The sequence below is a fragment of the Trachemys scripta genome, chromosome 7 (genome assembly GCF_013100865.1).
Source record: "Trachemys scripta elegans isolate TJP31775 chromosome 7, CAS_Tse_1.0, whole genome shotgun sequence".
Lineage (NCBI taxonomy): Eukaryota > Metazoa > Chordata > Testudines > Emydidae > Trachemys > Trachemys scripta.
This window is the reverse complement of record NC_048304.1, coordinates 52,786,278-52,809,805: the sequence shown is the minus strand read 5'-3', so window position 1 is coordinate 52,809,805 and position 23,528 is coordinate 52,786,278. Positions and strand designations below refer to the sequence as shown.

At 48.1% G+C, this 23,528-nt stretch overlaps 1 protein-coding gene across 1 annotated transcript; it reads left to right on the top strand.

The window, feature by feature from the left end:
• The first annotated feature begins 6,893 nt into the window (after positions 1 to 6,893).
• LOC117880271 (zinc finger protein 879-like) lies at positions 6,894 to 21,612 on the top strand. Its single transcript, XM_034776282.1, has 5 exons — positions 6,894 to 7,325; positions 7,890 to 7,978; positions 8,664 to 8,790; positions 19,900 to 20,013; positions 20,380 to 21,612. The coding sequence occupies exons 2-5, from the start codon at positions 7,937 to 7,939 to the stop codon at positions 21,492 to 21,494; spliced, it is 1,398 nt and encodes a 465-aa protein (XP_034632173.1). The 5' UTR covers positions 6,894 to 7,325; positions 7,890 to 7,936; the 3' UTR covers positions 21,495 to 21,612.
• Positions 21,613 to 23,528: the final 1,916 nt, after the last annotated feature.

The window sequence follows — 23,528 nt, the reverse complement described above, 5'->3', positions numbered from 1 at the left end:
CCAGTCCTATGCAAGATCAGAGAGGACAAGGCCAGGCCATACTTATTGCCCTAGCTTGGCCCCAGAACCTGGTGAGGAAAAGATATCGGGCCCACCATGACCAGACCCTGATGTTACACAAGCTGCCCAGGGCACACCACGCCTGGCAGCAGTAGCAAGAGGAGCCTCCCTCTGAGGCAGGATCAGGCCCCTGGAAGTCCCAATTTGCTCCCATGGCTCTCTCCTGACAATGGCTCTGTCTAGCTTTCATGCTGGGACAGCAGGAGCTGCTGCTGCCCTCCAGAAACCCTCATAGCTCCTTCAACTCCAAGATGATCTTCTGCCTCTCAGCCCCCGTCTGGTTGTGATTCGCAGGGAGCAGGTGGCTCAGTAACAGGGGGAGAATCATAACTGTGCCTCCTGGCAGGTAGGGGAGTTATTTACCAGCCCACAGGATCTTGTGCAGTGGGGGAAGTTAGTTTAGGCCAGGAAGGCTGGTGGGGGGGTCAGGGCAGGGGAGTTAGTTTGGTTTCTGCTGCTGCACGTTAACACGAAAACTGCAGCACTCAACAGGCTTTGCTTGGTATGGGAAAGGAGGGCACTGCTTTTATGAAGGTTGCAGAAGCCAAAAGACAATGGTTTACCATGGCCGCATGCAAGCCGAATTCTGTTGCCCGGCCCTGCGTCTGTGATCTCTAACACCAAAGCCGCAGGCACTCAATATTAAGATGCAAAATGCAATCTTGTACCAAAATCACATGTGCTATGTAATGTGAATACTGTTGTTCACCGTGAAAGAGTATAAGCATTGTTCTGTAAAATGTATCTTTTTAAATACTTCTTTCCCTTTTTTCCCTCCCGCAGCTGCAAATTTTTCAAGCCTCTCTCCTCCGTCCCGAAGGCTATCTCAGATAAGGCGGCAAAAAAACCGCACGCGAGACAAAATGTTCTCAGAGATCATGCAATCGACCCGCAGTGAAAGGGGAAGCTGCTGAACGGACACTCAGACCCTGAGCTCTGGATGTGTCAATCTCCAGCTGGGGGTTCTCTGGGCACTCTTAGCACTGAATGGGAGAACTGGATTCTGGCTGGTTTGTGGGATCTCCTCTGTCCCCTCATCTCAGCCCCATGCAGCCTGGTGAATCCCCCTAGAGTACAATTTCTGTATATTGATGGCAAACCTGACAGTCTCTGGATAAAGTTGAGAACTGTGAGCAACAAGGGTGATGTCGTGGTTGGAGTCTGCTATAGACCACCAGACCAGGGGGATGAGGTGGACGAGACTTTCTTCTGGCAACTAGCAGAAGTTGCTAGATCGCAGGCCCTGGTTCTCATGGGAGACTTTAATCACCCTGATATCTGCTGGGAGGGCAATACAGCAGTGCACAGACAATCCAGGAAGTTTTTGGAAAGTGTAGGGGACAATTTCCTGGTGCAAGTGCTGGAGGAACCAACTAGGGGCAGAGCTTTTCTTGACCTGCTGCTCACAAACAGGGAAGAATTAGTAGGGGAAGCAAAAGTGGATGGGAACCTGGGAGGCAGTGACCATGAGATGGTCGAGTTCAGGATCCTGACACAAGGAAGAAAGGAGAGCAGCAGAATACAGACCCTGGACTTCAGAAAAGCAGACTTTGACTCCCTCAGGGAACAGATGGTCAGGATCCCCTGGGAGAATAACATGAAGGGCAAAGGGGTCCAGGAGAGCTGGCTGTATTTTAAAGAATCCTTATTGAGGTTGCAGGAACAAACCATCCCGATGTGTAGAAAGAATAGTAAATATGGCAGGCGACCAGCTTGGCTAAACAGTGAAATCCTTGCTGATCTTAAATGCAAAAAAGAAGCTTACAAGAAGTGGAAGATTGGACAAATGACCAGGGAGGAGTATAAAAATATTGCTCAGGCATGCAGGAGTGAAATCAGGAAGGCCAAATCACACTTGGAGTTGCAGTTAGCAAGAGATGTTAAGAGTAACAAGAAAGGTTTCTTCAGGTATGTTAGCAACAAGAAGAAAATCAAGGAAAGTGTGGGCCCCTTACTGAATGAGGGAGGCAACCTAGTGACCGAGGATGTGGAAAAAGCTAATGTACTCAATGATTTTTTTGCCTCTGTCTTCACGAACAAGGTCAGCTCCCAGATTGCTGCACTGGGCAGTACAGTATGGGGAGAAGGTGACCAGCCCTCTGTGGAGAAAGAAGTGGTTCGGGACTATTTAGAAAAACTGGACGTGCACAAGTCCATGGGTCCGGATGCGCTGCATCCGAGGGTGCTAAAGGAGTTGGCGGGTGAGATTGCAGAGCCATTAGCCATTATTTTTGAAAACTCATGGCGATCGGGGGAGGTCCCAGATGACAGGAAAAAGGCTAATGTAGTGCCCATCTTTAAAAAAGGGAAGAAGGAGGATCCGGGGAACTACAGGCCAGTCAGCCTCACCTCAGTCCCTGGAAAAATCATGGAGCAGGTCCTCAAGGAATCAATTATGAAACATTTAGAGGAGAGGAAAGTGATCAGGAACAGTCAGCATGGATTCACGAAGGGAAAGTTGTGCCTGACTAACCTAATTGCCCTCTATGATGAGATAACTGGCTCTGTGGATGAGGGGAAAGCAGTGGATGTGTTATTCCTTGACTTTAGCAAAGCTTTTGATACGGTCTCCCACAGTATTCTTGCCGCCAAGTTAAAGAAGTATGGACTGGATGAATGGACTGTAAGGTGGATAGAAAGCTGGCTAGATCGTCGGGCTCAACGGGTAGTGATCAATGGCTCCATGTCTAGTTGGCAGCCGGTTTAAAGCGGAGTGCCCCAAGGGTCGGTCCTGGGGCCGGTTTTGTTTAATATCTTTATTAATGATCTGGAGGATGGTGTGGACTGCACTCTCAGCAAGTTTGCAGATGACACTAAACTAGGAGGCATGGTAGATACACTAGAGGGTAGGGATCGGATACAGAGGGACCTAGACAAATTAGAGGATTGGGCCAAAAAAAACCCTGATGAGGTTCAACAAGGACAAGTGCAGAGTCCTGCACTTAGGACGGAAGAATCCCATGCACTGCTATGGACTAGGGACCGAATGGCTAGGTAGCAGTTCTGCAGAAAAGGACCTAGGGGTCACAGTGGACGAGAAGTTGGTTATGAGTCAACAGTGTGCTCTTGTTGCCAAGAAGGCTAACGGCATTTTGGGCTGTATATGTAGGGGCATTGCCAGCAGATCGAGGAACGTGATCATTCCCCTTTATTCGATATTGGTGAGGTCTCATCTGGAATACTGTGTCCAGTTTTGGGCCCCACACTACAAGAAGGATGTGGAAAAATTGGAAAGAGTCCAGCGGAGGGCAACAAAAATGATTAGGGGTCTGGAGCACATGACTTATGAGGAGAGGCTGAGGGAACTGGGATTGTTTAGTCTCCAGAAGAGAAGAATGAGGGGGGATTTGATAGCAGCCTTCAACTACCTGAAGGGGGTTCCAAAGAGGATGGAGCTCGGCTGTTCTCAGTGGTGGCAGATGACAGAACAAGGAGCAATGGTCTCAAGTTGCAGTGGGGGAGGTCCAGGTTGGATATTAGGAAAAACTATTTCACTAGGAGGGTGGTGAAACACTGGAATGCGTTACCTAGGGAGGTGGTGGAGTCTCCTTCCTTGGAGGTTTTTAAGGCCCGGCTTGACAAAACCCTGGCTGGGATGATTTAGTTGGGAATTGGTCCTGCTTTGAGCAGGGGGTTGGACTAGATGACCTCCTGAGGTCCCTTCCAACCCTGATATTCTATGATTCTATGATTCTATGAACTCCGCCCAGGGGGCCCCACTATAGTAACGCCTGGTTCTCTGACAACAGAGAGCCTGCCGGAGTGCCAGGGACAGCAGGGGTGGAGATGCTCAGGGGTTTTATTTTGTCGGGACCCCAAAGTGAGGAAAATCGCTTTCCTAACTCCCTGTTGAGTTCGGAATCCCTGTCCCCGTGTCCCTTGGGGACACAGATTCAGAAGGGAAGGGAGGGGGCAGGCTGCTTACAAACCCCAGATCGGAACCCTAGAACACGGAGGGGCTTTGGAAAAAGGAACCATGGGTAGGACCCACCCCTCATCTGAGCCCTGAGGGGGGCATCTGAGCACGACTACAGAGCTCCAATGAATCACAGTAACTATCCCCCAAATGGCGTATTTGCCCCTCACTGACGATATGCATCATAGTCTGGTAGGGCAGCTCCCGGCTCAACGGGCTCTGGAGACTGAACTCCCTCTGCCCCAAGAGCTCCTGGCACTTCTCCTCCAGGGATGATTGTTATGGTGTGGGAGGAAGCTGGTGGCCCAGCTAGCTGTACAGGCAGACAGGGTCATTTCTTAGCCTGTAAGGAAATGTTCAGTCCCATTGGTGGACAAGGTTGTTGTGAGTTTGGGGATGCAGCTGTCCTCAGAGAGAAGCTATGGCGGACAGCAGAGTTTGTTCTGTTGTATTCTCTGCATTCAAAGGCAATGCTTGGCCCAGAGTAGCTAACAGGGAACCAGGCATTGGTGTGCACTGAGATTTCTGGAGGAGGGGGCTGCCTGTGTGCTGTTTGCCTCTGTTCCAGGGCTGGTGTAGTCATGTAAATAAAGCAAATCTCACTTGGGATTTACCCAGACTCTGGGCACTGATTTCTCCTCCCGTGGCCAGGCCCAGGCCAGCTCTTGCTCAGCAGAGGGACCATGCCAGCATGGGTAGGATAACATAATGACAATACACTACTAATGGTGTCTTTAGTAGGGCTGTCAATTAATCACAGTTAACTCACACGATTAACTCAAAAAATTTAATCGCGATTAAAAAAATTAATCACGATTAATCGCAGTTTTAATCACATTGTTAAACAATAGACTACCAATTGAAATTTATTAAATATTTTGGATGTTTTTCTACATTTTTATATATATTGTATTCTGTGTATATTATTTTTTATTACAAATATTTGTACTGTAAAATGATAATTGAAATATTTTTCAATTCACCTTATACAAGTACTGTAGTGCAATCTGTTTATCATGAAAGTGCAACTTACAAATGTAGATTTTTTTTATTACATAACTGCACACAAAAACAAAATATAAAAACTTCAGAGCCTACAAGTCCACTCAGTCCTACTTCTTGTTCAGCCAATCACTAAGACAAACAATTATTCCAGGAGTGGGTGGGTCAGCTTTTGTGGCCCGCATCATGCGGGAGGTCAGACTAGATGATCATAATGGTCCCTTCTGACCTTAGAGTCTATGAGTCTAAGTTTGTTTACATTTATGGGAGATTGTGCTGCCCGCTTCTTATTTACAATGTCACCTGAAAATGAGAACAGGTGTTCACATGGCACAATGGCATTGCTAGGTATTTACGTTCCAGGTTTGCTAAACATTCGTATGCCCCTTTGTGCTTTGGCCACCATTCCAGAGGATATGCTTCCATGCCGATGATGCTCATTAAAAAAATAATGCATTAATTTAAATTTGTGACTGAACTCCTTGGGGGAGACTTGTATGTCTCCTGATCTGTTTTACCTGCATTCTGCCATATATTTCGTGTTATGGCAATCTCAGATGATGACCCAGCATGTGTTGTTCGTTTTAAGAACATTTTCACTGCAGATCTGACAAAACGCAAAGAAGGTATCATTTTGAGATTTCTAAAATTAGCGACAGCACTCAACCCAAGGTTTAAGAATCTGAAGTGCCTTCCAAAATCTGAGAGGGACGAAGTGTGGAGCATGCTTTCAGATGTCTTAAAAGAGCAACAGTCCAATCTGGAAACTACAGAACCTGAACCACCAAAAAAGAAAATTAATCTTCTTGGTGGCATCTGACTCAGATGATGAAAATGAACATGGGTCATTCTGCACTGCTTTGGATTGTTATCGAGCAGAACCCATCATCAGCATGAAAGCATGTCCTCTGGAATGGTGGTTGAAGCATGAAGGGACATATGACTCTTTAGTGCATCTGGCTCTTAAGTATCTTGCAACACCAGCTACAAATGCCTATTCTCACTTTCAGGTGACATTGTAAACAAGAAGCAGGCAGCATTCTCTTCTGTAAATGTAAACAAACTTGTTTGTATGAGCGATTAGCTGAGCAAGAAGTAGATCTGAGTGAACTTTGTTTTATTTTTGAGTGCAGGTTTTTTTGTACATAACTCTAAGGCCTTGGCTACACTTGGCAATTCACAGCGCTGCCGAGGGGAGTAGCTTGCAGTGCTGCGAGCAAGCGTGCAGCGCTGCAGGCACTGATTACATTGGCGCTTTACAGAGCTGCACTCGCTGCGCTTGGGGGGGAGGGGCGTTTTCACACCCCTGAGCGCAGCAAGTTGCAGCGCTGTACAGCACCAGTGTAGCCAAGGCCTACATTTGTAAGTTCAATTTTCACAATAAAGAAATTGCACTACATTATTTGTATGAGGTGAATTGAAAAATATTATTATTTATTTTGTTTTTTTTACAGTGCAAATATTGGTAATAAAAAATAAAGTGAGCACTGTACACTTTGTATTCTGTGTTGTAATTGAAATCAATGTATTTGAAAATGTAGAAAACATCCAAAAATATGTAATTGTTTAACAGAGTGATTAATCGCGATTCATTTTTTTAATCTCTTGAACAGCTCTTTAGTTATTATCTGAACAGTGCCCGTGAGTGTGTGAGTTTCCCTAGTGCCTCCCCACGCAGTAAAGTGACACAGGTCCTGTCCCTGGAAGCAGAGACGTTAATTTGCACACCTGCCCGCATGGAGGGGTGACAAAGCAGGGGTGGGGAGGGGCGGCAGCAGCGAGGCCGGTGCCTGGCATGAAGCAGACCCCCCTGTGAGATCCCTGGGGCGACAGGGGGGTCTGTGACGCTCAGCCCAGGGTGATGCAGTAAAAGAGCTGGGAACCTCCCTTCCCGTTTATTTCTCCATCTGGTCCTCTCAGTCTCTCTCCGCTTTCCCTGTATATCCGCTTCCCCCTCTGGCCGGGAGAGCCAGTCACTTCCCGCGAGCTGGACCGGCTCCTGCTGGGACGCGCGGAGACGGGGCGGCTTCCAGCAGGAGCAAGCCCGCGGCTCAGCAGCTCTGCAGCCCGGGCTGGTGTTGAAGGACACAGGAAGTGGCTGGAGCAGCAGAGCAGGTTGGAGCGGAGGGTGCTGCTGGGAGGAAGGAGGCAGCAATCGAGGAGAACAAAGAGCTGAGCTGGCTGCTGCTTGTATTGGGGTCAGAGAGCCGGGCTAAGCAGCTGCTACTTCTCCTGTGCTGGGGGAGACCTGCACTGCAACTTCCAAGGGGGGCTTTCTCCAGCGGAAACCAGCCCCCTGAGGCAGCCCAGGGCTCTGCCCACCCCAGCCCTGAGCCAAAGACTGCGGGTGAGTGACCTCGGGGACAGGGGTAACATTGACTCTACACAAACAGTCCCTCTTGGGAGCAATTGCAGGAGCGGATCCAGCCATGGGCGAGGGAAAACCCCAAGAATGGGGCTGTCCCAGTCAGAGGGAGGGGGGCAGGGGATAGAGGAGAGAGAGCCTGACAGGGTCAGGGGGAGAAATACGTGGGGAGGGAGTGGCCCAGATCTCTCACCTGCCCTGACACGTGTATTGCAGATTCACAGTCCTGTGGGCAAGGTGAGGAGCAGCCAGTCCCTGCCTCTCCTGTTCCCCTGCGGCTATGGCAGGGGAATCCCCCAAAGTGCCTCCTTTGGTTCAGTTCTTTTCTAGCCGAGATGGTGTCACACTGGGAGGGTTTAAACATGTCTCGGTGGTGGGTTCAGTCCTGGTGGAGGGCCTGTGGATGTGCTGGGTTAAAGTTTGTTCCCAGCATGGCAGAATCTGGAACATCTGTCTGCAGGGAAAAAGCTGGGCGGGGGACTTGTGATGTGGAATTAAGCAAAGTCTGTTTGGAAATCTCCCAAGTTGCCCTTCTCGCCCTGACAGGCTGCAGAGGAGCGTCCCTGTTTCACACCAGCTTGGCTCAGCCTCCCATGGGACAGGGAAGGGGAATGGCTGCAGTGGAGCCAGTTCAGGTAGGGATTGTTGAGGAGTTCCGGGAGAGGGGCAGTAAATACACAGGAGGTGGGAGCGTCTGGGCAGTTTGCTCTGGAGGTGGGAGTGGGGAGGAAACATAGAAGATGGAGATTGGGGGAGGACAGAGTGTGACAAACCTGCTGGAACTAGTTTAACCTGGGCCTAGATTCCAAGAACAGACCCATGGGCGTTGGGATAGAAAATCCATGATCTGAAGAACAGGAAACAACCCCCCTGGACAGGGCTGGGAAAACTTATCAAGCTCCCAGTGCTGGAGCTGCCAGCCAGAGTCTGCGATGAGATACGAAGGGAGTACCCACCACTGCGGCTTAGGGGAGATTACTTGTCCCCTCACATACTGCTGCTGGCAATAGGGAGGGTGTTGGGATTCCTACCCTGGGACTGAACCTTGACCCTGCCAGGGGCTCCATCGGCTGTGTCAGCCTCTGGCTAATAGGTGTGTGATGAATGTGAAGACCCTGCCCCCTCTGTCTGCTGGGAAGGACGAGGGGCTCTCTCTTTCCCTCCTCACTCTGATGCCTCCTGGCTTCTCTGAGCAGGGTGGGGGTGGGACTGTGGGGACTGTGCCTCCCAGAGCTTCCATTTTCCTGGCCCTGCTCCCCCACGACTAGGGGGCTGTCTCTGGGGCAGCAGGTACTGAGTGGGTGGCTCTTGCTCTTTCAGGGGCCGGTGACCTTCAAGGAGGTGGCTGTGTATTTCACCAAGGAGGAGTGGGCTTTGCTGGACCCTGCTCAGAGAGCCCTCTACAGAGACGTCATGCAAGAAAACTATGAGAATGTGACCTCGCTGGGTAAGGATTCCTGTCCCCATGGCTATTAGAAGGGGAAATGAAGAGTTAAAGTTCATGTCACTCCCACAATGCAACCTTAGCTCTGCCCTGTTTCAGCAATGGCCTGACATGCCAGTGACACACATGCTAACGCTCTGCCCTCCCTGCTACAGAACACTTTGGGAACAGAACACACAACAGGATAGCACAAAGTCTAACATCTTCTCTTTGCTAAGGGAAAACTTGGGTTCATTTCCATTGTAGCAGACAGAAGCTACCTACCCCGGCTACAGTTAAACACTGAGCCTACTGCACACAAAGCATCTCAGACTAGCAAAACATTACCACCCCTTTTCTCTCCCCATGGGGATTCCTTCTGAGTCATTGCCTTCACTTTCCCCTCACTGAGCCCTGGAGACCATTAGCATGTATGTCACCAGACTGCTGACAATCCCCATGGTGAGAACACAACTTTGTGCACCTTTGAAGTTGGGTCAATAACACTCAGCACTGAAATGAGGACTTGGTCCCTCAAGGTTCATTTGCACCTCTCTTCATATCACAGTTACATCTCTGCCAATCTGCTCCAATTAATCCCTGCACTATTCAATTACAGCTAGCGCAGTGCACATAGCTGAGGTGCATACAGATCAATGCTGGCATTGCAGTCTGTGGAACACAACACCAGTCTTTTCTCATATCTGTTATAGACTGAGATTTTATGGTCAAAAGGGACAAAGGTCATCTAGTCCGACCTGTAGCATAATACAGGCCATAGAATTACATCCACTTACCAGTTTATTGAGCTGAATACCTTGTGTTGAGTAAATCATCCTCTGGAAAGGCATCATATTGTGATTTCAAGAGATGGAGAATTCTTCACATCCCCTGGTAGTTTGTAAACCTTTACACCTTTACTGAGCTATTCTTAATGGCTATTGCCAGCTCCAGGGCTAGGGGGTGAAGGCAGAGTTAAGGATGCATTGTAAGGGTGGTGTGTACTTTAACTCTGTTTCCTGGTTTTCAAAGGTTTAGCCACCATCAGGGCATGAGGCAGCACTGGGCAATGTTAAACGCTGCATAAAGGAAATTTATGGACATTTAAAGTCTTTGATGTTTTTTTTTAAATGGACTTTGTTGCCACTATAACTGTGTCTACACCAGAGCTCTTGCTGCCAGAGCTATGTGGGATAGGGATGTGATTTTTCACACCCCTCACTGACATAGCTATGCTGGTGAAGCTTTTAAGGGCAGGCCAGGTCAAAGCCTGCCTGTGGATTATAGAACACTTGAAAATATTGCTCTCAATTGAGAAATGTTGGTATCAGAGCAAAACTTCCACAAGGAACTCCTGCCAACACACACTGTCTAGAAGCTGTCAGACGTAGGACTCAAACACAAGGATGTAGCTCAGCATCAATGGCCACAGCATGTCCCTTGAGACAGTTCTGTGAGAGCAGATTGCTGGAAACTCTCTGGCTCTGAACAGAGGCTTGGTCTTCCTGCCTGTGCATTTCAGTCTCTTTGACTTGTCTGTTCGGCTCATGGTGATCTGAAATTCCAAATGCTACAACTATTAATGCTAACTCAGGAAGTCTTTACAGAGAAGCACCATCTCTGCTATAGTTAAATTTCAGCATTGCTTTCTGTTTAAAGGCTGACCATTCTGACTGCCCTAAAATCCACATGCTTATTTGGATTGGCTTGAAATATGCTGCTGTTCATGGGGGTGCTCAGCAGGGGTAGTGGCCCAAGGATGGGGTTATTTGACAAAGGGGTCTTGAGACAGAGACTCCTCCAAAGCAGCTTTTTCCAAAATCAGCTTGCTCTTATAACATTTTCTTGCACATACCTAGGACTCAGACTAACCTGAGGGGGCCCTTCAATACTGCATTCTCGAATAAACACTGGCTTGTTGTGAAGAGCCTCTCTTGCATTGCTGCAGATACCTACTGTTTGCATCACCCCTTAAAGAGAGGGGACTCTCTTGGACTCACTGGAGAGCCCTGGTGAGAAAAGGGGGTGCTGCCACCAGGCCCACACTCAGAGAAGTGGAGCTTACTCTCCAAGAACTAAGCTTAGGGTCTAGCACGTTAAAGGGAGCAGTCCCAAAAGAGACCGTAGAAAGGCTGTGGCGTCTAATGCTCTGCAAATCAATGGCATCCCTCTCTCTGAATCCCTCCATTGGTTCCCCCATCTCTGTCCCCTCAAACATAAGCTGCTTATCTTCAGTGGTAAGTCCTTTCGCAGCTTGGCTGCATCTGACATATAATTTTTGATTCAGCAATGAGATGCCAGCTCCCACCTGTGACCCGCCAGGGATGCCAGCCTCCATCACTCACTTGTTAAATGTTCAAACTATCTGCTTCGTGCTGGGAGGAGCTTTCCATACACCTCCAGAAAGCTACCTCACAATTCTCCTTCAGGGTCCAGCTGATGGCAGGCTGGAGAGAGGAAGGTTTGGGATAAAGAGCTCTTGTGAGTTGGGACTGGGACCAGCGGGGGGATGCCCTGGATCAGCTCCTGTAGGAAATTCGGTGCCATGGAGGGCTAGGAGCAGTGGGAGGGAGTTGGATCAGGAGCTCAAGAAGCTGGGAAGGTTGAGGGTGTGAGTAAAAGGAGGGTGGATGCCAGGTGCTCCAGGAAAGGGGGGTGCTAGCAGTGGGAGGGAGGGGACACTTTTTGGCAGGAGCAAGGAACATTTAGAACGGATATTGGGATGGGAAGTGGTTGGGGAGCAGGAGACTTGGGGGAACAGGTACCAAAGAGGGCTGTGAGCGATAGGAAGGGAGGAGAGAACACAAGAAGCGGGTGCTCCTGTCCCCAGATCTTGAATGCTGGTCCACTGGGCTCTTAGCAGCTAGTAAGTTCCACCTGCCACCCAGGGACCTGCTAGCAGTTGTCAGACTAGAAGCTGAACCCTGACAGAGGACTCCAGCTGATTGGAAGAACGTTGGGGGTCCTGATTAGTCCCCATCTTCTACTTAACCCAAGCACGGACACAAGAAATTGTCCCTGCAGCTGGGTTTCCCCTGTTGAGGGCTGCTTCCCCTGTGATACCTGCTCCAACTGTCTGACTCTGATCACTTGGTAACTGACCCTGCTGCCTCCTGGCAGTTGACTCCTGGTTTTGCCCTCTGGCCTGTCTCAGCATCTGACCTCCTGATATCTGACCCGGTCTGATGCCCGATTCCTGGTCTGACCACTAGGTCATAGAATCATAGAGTATCAGGGTTGGAAGGGACCTCAGGAGGTCATCTAGTCCAACCGTCTGCTCAAAGCAGGACCAATCCCCAACTAAATCATCCCAGCCAGGACTTTGTCAAGCCTGACTTTAAAAATCTCTAAGGAAGGAGATTCCACCACCTCCCTAGGTAACCCATTCCAGTGCTTCACCACTCTCCTAGTGAAAAACTTTTTCCTAATATCCAACCTAAACCTCCTCCGCTGCAACTTGAGATCATTACTCCTTATTCTGGCATCTGGTACCACTGAGAACAGTCTAGATCCATCTTCTTTGGAACCTCTTTTCAGGTAGTTGAAAGCAGCTATCAAATCCCCCCTCATTCTTCTCTTCTGCAGACTAAACAATCACAGTTCCCTCAGCCTCTCCTCATAAGTCATGTGCTCCAGCTCCCTAATCATTTTTGTTGCCCTCCGCTGGACTCTTTCCGATTTTATCACATCCTTCTTGTAGTGTGGGGCCCAAAACTGGACACAGTATTCCAGATGAGGCCTCATCAATGTTGAATGGAGAGGAATGGTCATGTCCCTCGATTGCTGGCAATACCCGTACTTATACAGCCCAAAATGCCGTTAGCCTTCTTGGCAACAAGGGCACACTGTTAACTCATATCCAGCTTCTAATCCACTGTAACCCCTAGGTCCTTTTCAGACTGCCTGCATCCCAGTTGTGACACTGGGGGTGGGTAGGGGGAGAGCTTAGGGCAGTGAGAGGAAGGGGAGTGAGTGTCCTAGTGAGTGACAGGTCTAGCTGTCTCCTTCCTGGTCTCTGAGTGCTCCCCTTCAGCTGTCAGGCCTTCCGCCTTTCCTTCTGGAGTGGAATTCTGCTGTTCTCTTGCTCCTAGATCGGGCCCTACGCTGCAATACCCTGTGTATCAGCCATGTTTACCCAGCAGGCCAGGCTGAGTGGTGACACGTTCCGTAGTCTAGGGTCACTGGTGCACAGTGACAAAACAGCCACCTTAAACACTGCTGTGGTTTGATTTTGCAGGAGGAAAAAAAGTATAAGAGAAAAGGATTTTAAAATAACAAATAGGCTTCATGCATGCCTGCCGTCCTAAAGGCTTACCATCCCCTGATGGCTACCTAGGCAGGTCTAACTTCTGCTGACTCCCTAGCGAGGTCCCTGTTTCTGCCTCTTTCACTTTATCACCTAACCAGCTGTCCCCTTTTTGGGAGCATGTCCCTTTTTAAACTGCTCCAGTCCTTTTGATCTTCTTGGCTCCAGGCCTTGGCCCTGCTCAGCTAACCTGGTTCTATAAGTTGGCTGGAGCCAGGAGGTAGAATATTCCAAGCTAATATTTCAGGCATTGTCTCTTATCAACCCTTAAGCAATTAATAAGGGGTATCTCACCTTGAGCCACTCTTCTTCCTTTCCTGCTTGTTTTCCTTGCAGTGTCCCTATTAACCTAAACCAGCATAGTAATACAGTCAATATCCCAATAGCCAGGCCAGGGTTCAGTATTCATCAGTACTACAGAGCATCTCCAGCTCTGTCACAGGGGGTGTGCAGAAATAGGGCTGAGGCTATGTCTACACTGCAGTGTAAGCTCAGGTTCAGACTCGAGCCCAACCTCCATTCCTTCTACACACAGTTCTATCTGAACCAGGCCAGTAAGCTCACAGGACCTGGGCCCTTGGACCTGGCCAGGGCAGTGATTCTGAGCCCAAGTCCCAGAAATGCCATCATTTTGCAGTGTGGAAGCAATTCAAGTCCAGGTCCCCCAACTCATATCCTGAGCATCCAGCAATGCTATCCCACAATCCCATGGGCTAGTGTTCCTTGGCCTTTCTGTCTCAAGACTAGCCAATCAACTCCCAGGAAATGGAAGCACGCCCCTGGTTCAAGTACAACTACACATCCTATAACCCTGCCATTTTATTCTGGCCAGCGACAAAAGCTTTTGCTGTGGTCACCAACAAGACGAGCACTTTGCCCAGCGTGCTGCTGCATGGCCACAGGACTACTGTCAGATTCTGGTGAATCTCTGGGGCGAAGTGAGCAAGACATTGGACTTCAGTAAAAGCATCAAAAACAACAATGTGCACCAAGAAATGGCAAACAACCTGGCAGCACTGCGGATTACATGGACCAGTGACCAGTGCAGGGAGCAGAGTAAGAGGCTCAAGAGCAACTACCAGAAAGCCAGAGAACTGCATCTCTGGGAACTCCCCATCCTCCTGTCTCATTTACAATGACTTTGACCAGGTGCTGGGTGCTTTCTGAGCACTGAGACCCCGGAAGTTCACAATAGTCTGGTCAGCTGGGATGACAACCTTCTGATGCTCAATTTCATAGAGCTCCTGAGGGGAGCCAGCAGCCACCAGATCAGGCTAGCAAAGTGTCTCTGGTGCTCCGACCAGTCCCGGAGCAGCTAGCTGCAGCATGTCCTGTGTCCATACTCAGAGGAGTAGTCTGCTGTGGAACTCACAGCAGAAACAGAAAAGGCCAAAGTCGTCCTGGAGCTTGGTAAGTTTCTGGCTCTATGTAGGTTGTTATTAATGTATGAATGGGAGGGATTTCTGGACTATGACCAAATGCAATTTTCATTTTTATTACAAGCTGCAGGTGTAACGAAGCTGCCTCTGGCGGGACACAACTAAGAGTTTCAATTCAGGACAAATTGCTTAGAGCAGGACAGTCACAGCCCAAGGGCTGGAGTTCCTTTACTATTAAGGCACACCAAACCAGCCAAACAGAGAGGATTTTTGGTTTTACCCCACTGGCTAACAAGAAGTGATACAAGCAGTTCCCTCAGATACTCCAGTTTCCTTGTATCGCCACCAGCACCACTCCTTATGGGGCCGAATGGTTATGAAAACCAATACCCCAGTAAAAGGAAAAAAAGGTTATTCCAATCCTAAAGGACCAAGCCCTAGACCCAGGTCACTATACAAGTCAGATCTTACCCACAAATCATGCTGTTGCCAATCCTTTAGAATCTAAAATCTACAAGTTTATTCATAAAAAGAAAAGAAATATAGATGAGAGCTAAAATTGGTTTGTCACGGAGTATTGGGGAACTCAGGGCCCTGCACCCCCGGCTTCCTGCGATTCACCATGACTCTCAGCCAGCCAGTAAAGCAGAAGGTTTATTTGGATGACAGGAATACAGTCCAAGACAGGTCTTGCAGGCACAGACAACAGGGACCCCCTCAGTTAGGTCCATCTTGGGGTCCCAGGGCATCCCAGCCCCCCTTGGGAGGTCAGAGCAATCTCTGCCTCCCCACCATCTCACCACCCAGCTTCCAAGACTCTGCCTTCAGCGACCCCTCCCCCAGCCTTTGTTCAGTTTCCCGGGCCAAGGTGTCACCTGGCCTCCAACCCCTTCCTGGGTTCTCATGTTACACGCTCAGGTATTCGCCTTCAGGCAGACTATCCTAGCCACACTCCCCTGTCAGCATTCACAGACCACAGTAAGAACAGTCCCAGTTCGTCACATGGTTAAATGGAATCAATTACATACAGTAATGGCAAAGTTTTTGGTTCAGGCTTGTAGCAGTGATGGAATAAGCTGCAGGTTCAAATCAAATGTCTGGAGTACATCCATAGCTTGGATGGGTCATTCAGTCCTTTGTTCAGAGCTTCAGTTTGTAGCAAAGGTCCTCCAGAGGTAAGAAGCAGGATTGAAGACAAAATGGAGATCATGCAGCTGCCTTTTATAGTCCTTTTGCCAAGTGGTTTGTGCTTCCCTTGTTCCAAACACAAGCTACCCAGCACATGGCATGGAAAAACATTAGCGTTCCGTAGGCATGCCTTGCTGAGTCATAAGGTGAATCTGCCTTCTCTCAATGGGTCAGTTGTATAGCTGATGGTCCTTAATGGGCCATCAAGCAGGCTATGCAATGCTGATGCCAAATTGTCTGGGTTGTCACCCAGATGCATAGCACAAGTTTGAAATACAGACAGTATAGAGCCAATAATTATAACTTTAAATACAAAAAGATACCACAATCATAACCAGCAAATCATAACCTTCTCATAGACACCTTATTTGACCTCCTTTGTACAAGATTTGGTACCACTATAGGACCTTGGTTGTAACAATGATCTATATGGTCACAGTTCATGTCAATAACATCACAGCAGGTATCTACTTATGGCAGAATGCATGCCAATGCCTTGGCATCTCTCCCCCCTCCTCCCCCAACACCATGTGGAATTCAGAATAAGACTCGGAAGAACAAACAACAGATTAACAAGCATTTAACGTTATTTTTTTACTATATACTTGCACATTCTTACAAAGATGCGCTGGAGAGTTAAAAGTAAGATCCTTATATTGCCTTCCCTTTTAGTATGCCACACTGTACAGATTGGCCATGCCACAGCATAAAGAGCCATCTGTAAACTGTACTGGGCAAGGGGGAAATGTAGTGTATTCACTTTCCAAAATATGGCAGGGAGTTTGTAGACAGTCCAGGGAAAGGGGTGGGGGGTAGATGTACTCAGAGCAGGGTGTATCATAAGCCATAGGAAGGCAGTAATCCATGCGGACACTAACCTAACCCAGCCTCCTGTTGATTCCCTCATGAATTTTGACCCAATCCCAGGTGCTGATGGTTGCAAACTTTTCCCATAGGAGGAACTCCAGATAAGTAGTCACATTTCAGGGAAGGGTGTATTTCCCGGGCCTTCCTCTATAGAACACCAGCCAACTCCACTCATAAATGTGTTGCTAAGTCACCATAAGCTTGAAAACCTCTGTGACAGACACAGCTGGCTTGTCACCGGTACCTTGGAATAGAATGTCCTTTTGCCATTCAGGAACCTCCAGGATTTTGGTGTCCTCCAGAATGTGGAATGCTTGAAAGGACTAAGAAAGTCTAGGAAGTAAACCACAGCAACTCCCACCCACCCCCCCCAACTTCCTTGTGACATACTGGGGTACAATCCAGACCAGTTGGGGTTTGTGTTACCCCTGCCCTGTAACCCGGGGTGCCTTGCAATGCCTTGCTGCTGTAGCCTCCAACCTAGACTGCTCACAAACAGCCACCAGCATGCTGGTCACGCATGTGTTTGTGGAACTGCAGCCTGCCAGTCATACCCCAGCTCTCATCAGCCATGGTTGTACTGCAGGGTGACCCCATCACACTCCCAGTCCCAGATTTCCCCCCAGAAATGTATGTCCTGTATAGCCCAGCCTGAACCTGGGAAGTCCAATTATATTATATTAAGTCCATTAGTCCTTTAAAGCAAGGGTGGCCAACCTGAGCCTGAGAAGGAGCCAGAATTTACCAATGTACATTGCCAAAGAGCCACAGTAATACATCAGCAGCCCCTCATCAGCTCCCAGTGCCTCCCACCCACCAGCAGTACCTCTGATCAGTGCCTCCCCCTCCCTCCCTGCACCCACCCGATCAGCTGTTTCATGACATGCAGGTGGCTCTGGGGGGGAGGAGGAGGAGTGAGGGCACGGTGGCTCAGGGGAGGGGGCAGGAAGGGGTGGAGTGGGGGCAGGAAATGGTTACAAGAAAAATAAAGATAGGCACTAGAAAGTGTTTTAACTTATCAAACTATATTAGATTGGAGCAAAGTTTCTCATCACATGCTTCCAGCGGTGTTACTGACCAAACTCTTCAGGTCAGGATCCCTCTCCCAGATTCCAACAGCTGTTTTCTGTGTCTTCTCAGGTGTAGAGAACTGGAAGGTCTGAGAATATACTGAATCTGAGTTTTACAAAGTATCATTTTTTCAGCCTTGACATTCCACGGGTGCTTTTTTCTGGAGATGCACTGAACCTTTTCTGAGACAATAATGAACTGTTTGATGTCTCTTCTCATGCCTGTCCACCTTTGTAGCTGAACCCCAGTCCAGTAGAAGCCTGGGATAGAATCATAGACTCAGAAGATTAGGGTTGGAAGAGAACTCAGGAGGTCATCTAGTCCAATCCGCTGCTCAAAGCAGGACCAATCCCAACTAAATCATCCCAGCCAGGGCTTTGTCAAGCCAGGCCTTAAAAATTTCCTAAGGATGGAGATTTCACCACGTCCCTAGGTAACACATTCCAGAGCTTCATCACCCTCCTAGCGAAATAGTGTTTCCTAATATCCAACCTAAACCTCCCCCACTGCAACTTGAGACCATTGCTCCTTGTTCTGTCATTTGCCACCACTGAGAACAGCCGAGCTCCATCCTCTTTGGAACTTTCAGGTAGTTGAAGGCTGCTATCAAATCCCCCCTCACTCTGCTCTTCTGCAGACTAAATTAGCCCAGTTCCCTCAGCTGCTCCTCATAAGTCATGTGCTCCAACCCTCTAATCATTTTTGTTGCCCTCCGCTGGACTCGCTCCAATTTTTCCACATCCTTTCTGTAGTGGGGGGCCCAAAACTGGACACAATACTCCAGATGTGGCCTCACCAGTGCCGAATATAGGGGAATAATCACTTCCCTCAATCTGCTGGCAATGCTCCTACTATTGCAGCCCAATATGCCGCTAGCCTTCTTGGCAACAAGGGCTCCATGTCAAAGTGTCATGGCGCAGTCACAGAGAAAGCATGTCTGATGAGCTTATGATGGACATCCTGGACAGGGCCAACAAGGAGGAACAATACCGAAGGGGAAAGGATTCGTGGCACATGGAAAGGCAAAAAGCAGGCTGCCGAGCATGAGGAGAAGTGCAGCATGCAAGGAGAGACTTACAGTGCAATCTCTGGAGTGGAAACGTCACCTGAAGGAGGAAGATAGAAAGCAGCAGAAAGACGTGTTAGAGAGGCTGCTTGAGGTCATGGCTGGGAGAGTTCAGGCTCCTGCTCCCACCCGCACCATGTCCTGAATCCCCTCCATGGTTCCTGCAGACCAGGAACTCATTGGACAGCACCAGGGCTGGGTGGCCCGGCCCATGGTCATCCTCATGCATGTGACCTGATGCTGGAGGGTCGGGGCTAGTTACTCACAAAGCTCCAGCAATGTAGCTTTCTTCATGCAAAAGTGCTGAACCCACTGCTGGTCTTTGCGGGTCTGCATGATGATGTGATCCCACCAATCTGTGCATGTGGCCCTGCTCCAGAAGCACCTGTCTGCATAGCGAGCACCAGTGGCTATCACCAAGAGTGGTGCGCAGTGTCAACCAGTTCCAGGCTGCCATATCTGTGTCATCGTCATCCCGTGACGGGTGCCTTCAGTAGATAAGAAAATGCCAGTGAAATGTTCACCAGTGTCTCTGCCTATTTCCTGACACAGGAGTGAAAGCACAAGCAGGACAAGTTCTTCCCCTGACACAAATGGGCACTTTCTTGGTGATGTCACAGGTTTGCACTGAAACTTCTAAGAAATCAGAGAATCTCACTCCCCTCCTCCCCATCTGCATCAGCCACAATCTCTCTTCCTTTCAGGGTCCTTGAGTCGTTTAGTCAGTCCTTCCCAAGGTCATGTGGTCTTATGCTTTTATTCACAGTCTCCTTTTCCAGAGGAATGAGCATCCTGAGCTTAGCATCTAATTCCCCAGACTTCTCCACATGAGACTTTTCATATATCCTGAGCTGCTGCATTTGGTGGCGTCCCCCACTCCATCCTATTCCATACTACGTTGAACCCTGCCAGCCCATTCTTACTGGTCCCAGTTTCCCTATGACCTTTCATTGTCTTTGGGCCTCTCTCTGTTAGCAAGAAGCAGTTTCAGGGTGACTAGAGTCTTTGCCTTCTGGGACATGGAGTTATCATCTCTGTGTTTTAGGAGCCCTCTTGTCCATGAGTATCTGTCTGTGTGTGTTCCCAGCAGAGATGGGGCTAGCTAAATCTCTCATAAACAGAGTCACCTGCACCTTTGAGAATTGGTGGAACTCATCCTGACATCTTATTGCTTTAAATGGGCTGGTGTTAAAATAACAGAACTTTTTTTCTCCATGACTTAAGCTGATCTTCCTGGTTTTCTTCCCCCCAAGCAGGGTTTCCAGTTTCCAAATTCGATGTGATCTCCCAGCTGGAACAAAGGGATGAGCCATGGGTCTCAGATCTCCATGGCTCTGAAGAAAGAGAGATCCCAAAAAGTGCCTGCACAGGTGAGGAATCATGAAATCAACTCAAAAAGTGTCAGCGCCTAAAAGAAGTTGGGATTATGTACAAAAACCTTGTGAGCTCTCCGAGTTCAGAATTGTCCCTATCAGGTGCTGTATCCTCAGGGCAGATATCACTCATGGCTTCCTAGGTGTCCTGACTGACTCCTGGCAGAATCTCCCTCCCTAACCTCCCTTCCCCTGTTTGGATGAGATGCAAAGGCAGTTTTGATCCCCTCCTTTCTCCCTTATGAGGCAGAGTTTGGGGAAGTACAGGGCCTGATTTTTTCCCCCTTTCTCCTCAGCACTTACTTTGGTTTGTGCTCCCCTTTTCCATCCCTGTTTCTAAGGTTTCTCTCTCTGTCCTGGCAGGTGAGGGGATGGTAAATGAGAACAAGGAGCCGAATCCTCAGCCAGAAGATGCTGAGCAAGTGGAACTGCATGGGGCATTAGTGCAAAGATCCCAGTTGATTGTGTCCAGGAGTCATGAGCAGGGAAAAGCCTGTAAGAGTCAGCACAGACCAGAGAGGCAGCAGGGAACCCAGCCAGGGGGAGAAATGGGTAACTCCATTAGTTATCGGAGAGTTTACAAAGACCACAAGGAAATCAGAGCCCAGAAGAGAATCTCCCTGGGAGACAGAAACAACACATGTGCTGTGTGTGGGAAAAGTTTCAGTAGCCACTCACACCTTACTAAACATGAGAGAATCCACACAGGAGCCAGGCCCTATAAATGCTGTGTGTGTGGGAAAAGCTTCACTCTGAGCTCACACCTTATTATACATCAGCGAATCCACACAGGAGACAGGCCCTATGAATGCTGTGAATGTGGCAAAAGCTTCACTGACAGCTCAACCCTTATTAGACATGAGAGGGTCCACACAGGAGAGAGACCCTATGAATGCTGTGAGTGTGGGAAAAGCTTCACTCAGAGCTCAGCCCTTGTCACACATCAGAGAATCCACACGGGAGAAAGACCCTATGAATGCCATAAGTGTGGGAAAAGCTTCAGTCGGAGCTCAACTCTTATTACACATCAGAGCATCCACACAGGCGAGAGACCCTATGAATGCTGTGAGTGTGGGAAAAGCTTCAGTCAAAGCTCATCGCTTATTACACATCAGAGAATCCACACAGGAGAAAGACCCTATGAATGCTGTGAGTGCAGGAAAAGCTTCAGTTACCGCTCAGACCTTGTTGCACATCAGAGAATCCACACAGGAGAGAGACCCTATGAATGTTGTGAGTGCAGGAAAACCTTCTCTCGGCGCTCACACCTTATTACACACCAGAGAATCCACACAGGAGAGCGACCCTATGAATGCTGTGAATGCGGGAAAAACTTCCGTCAGCTCTCAGCCCTTATTAGACATCAGAGAATTCACACAGGTGAGAGACCCTATGAATGCTGTGAGTGCGGGAAAAACTTCCGTCAAAGCTCAGCCCTTACTGCACATCAGAGAATCCATACAGGCGAGAGATCCTAGAGATGTTCTTAGTGTGGGAAAAACTTCCATCAGAGCTCAGCCCTTATTTATCATCAGAGAATCCACAAAGAAGACAAACACCATTAAAACCTTCTCTAAGGCTGACAAAATATATATATTTTCTTTAATGCTTTTATTAATTCCCATGTAGTGAACTTTAAGGCTGCTTGAACCATTTGTGTCACCATGGTCCACCAGGCAAGCTGCTTGCTTTTGCTTTTTAAATCTCACCATTCTTTGTGGTGAATCTCTTTGATCTTTCTATCAACTCATTTGAATTATGAGTCATGGAAGTGTATGTGTTCCTCCTACCAGGAATCTCCATCAGCCCCAGGTTGGGTAGAAAAGGGGGAATTTTAATGAATCCATAAATTTGGGGGTCATACCCTATGACTGCAGAATTGCTAATATAGAACCTACTTTTAAGAAAGAGGAAAAAAGTGATCTGGGAAACTAGAGGCCTGTTAGTTTGATCTCAACTATATGCAAGATCTTGGAATGAATTTTGAAAGAGAACGTAGTAAAGCACAAAGAGATAAAGGGTAATTGGGATAAAATATATCATAGTTTTATAATATGGTAGATCATTCCAGATCTATCTGATCTTTCTTTGAGAAATATAACTGGTTTTTTAGACAAAGAAAATACAGTAGATCTAATCTACCTGGATTTTGGTAAGGCATTCGATACAGTTCTATATGGGGAATTACTAGTTAAATTGGAGAAGATGCAGATTAACACAAGAATTGAAAGGTGGGTAAGGAACTGGTTAAAGGAGAGACTACAATGGGTCATACTGAAAGGTGAACTGTCAGGCTGGAGGGAGGTTACTAGTGGAGTTCCTCAGGGATCAATTTTGGGACCAATCTTATTAACATTTCTATTACTGATCTTGATGCACAAGGTGGGAGTGTGCTAATAAAATTTGCGGATGACACAAAGCTGGGAGGTATTGCCAATACGGAGGAGGACCCAAATATAATACACAAAGATCTGGACGACCTTGAAAACTGGAGAAAGAGAAATGGGAAGAAATTGAATAGTGCAAAGGGCAATGTCAGGCACTTGGGGACAAAACAACACGAATTTTTGCCATAAACTGGAGCCTAATCAGTGGGGAGCAATAGAGGAAGAGAGAGACCTGGGTGTATTGGTTGATCATAGGATGACTATGAGCAGACAATGTGATGTGGCCATGAAAAAGGCTAATGCAATGCTAGGGTGCATCAGGTGAGGTATTTCCAGTATAGACAGGGAAGTGTTAGTACTATTACACAAGGCACTAGTGAGACCTCATCTGGAATACTATGCAATTCTGGTCTCCCATGTTTAAGAAAGATGAATCCAAACTGGAACAGGTGCAGAGAAAGGCTACTATGATGATCCGAAAAATGGAAAACCAATCTTATGAGAGAAGACTCAAGGTGAAGGCGAGGGAGATATGATTGTTCTCTAAAAATACATCAGAGGCATAAATACTGGGGATGGAGAGGAGTTACTTAAATGCCAATGTTGAAACAAGAACAAAAGGATATAAACCGGCCATCAACAGGTTTAGGCTTGAAACTAGATGAAGGTTTCTAACCATCAGAGGAGTGAAGTTCTGGAACAGCTTTACAAGGGGAGCAGTGGGGGAAAAAACCTAACTGACTTCACAATTGAGCTTGATAAGTTTATTGAGGGGAGGGGATGGGATGATAGGCCTGCCTACAATGCCAGGTTGCCCATCTGCAATTGCTTGTAGCAAATATCCCCAATGACCAGAGATGGGACACTAGATGGAGAGGGCTCTGAGTTAACTACAGAAAATTCTTTTCTGAGTGGCTGGTGGGTCTTGTCAACATGCTCGGGGTTCAACTTATTGCCATATTTGGGGGTGGAAAGGAATTGGCAGCTTGGTAGAGATCCTGGGTTTTTTTCCCACCTTCCTTTGCAGCATGGTCATTTGCAGGTTTAAATTAGAATAAATGGTGGATTCTCTATAATTTGAAGTCTTTAATCATGATTTGAGGACTTCAGTAACTCAGCCAAAGG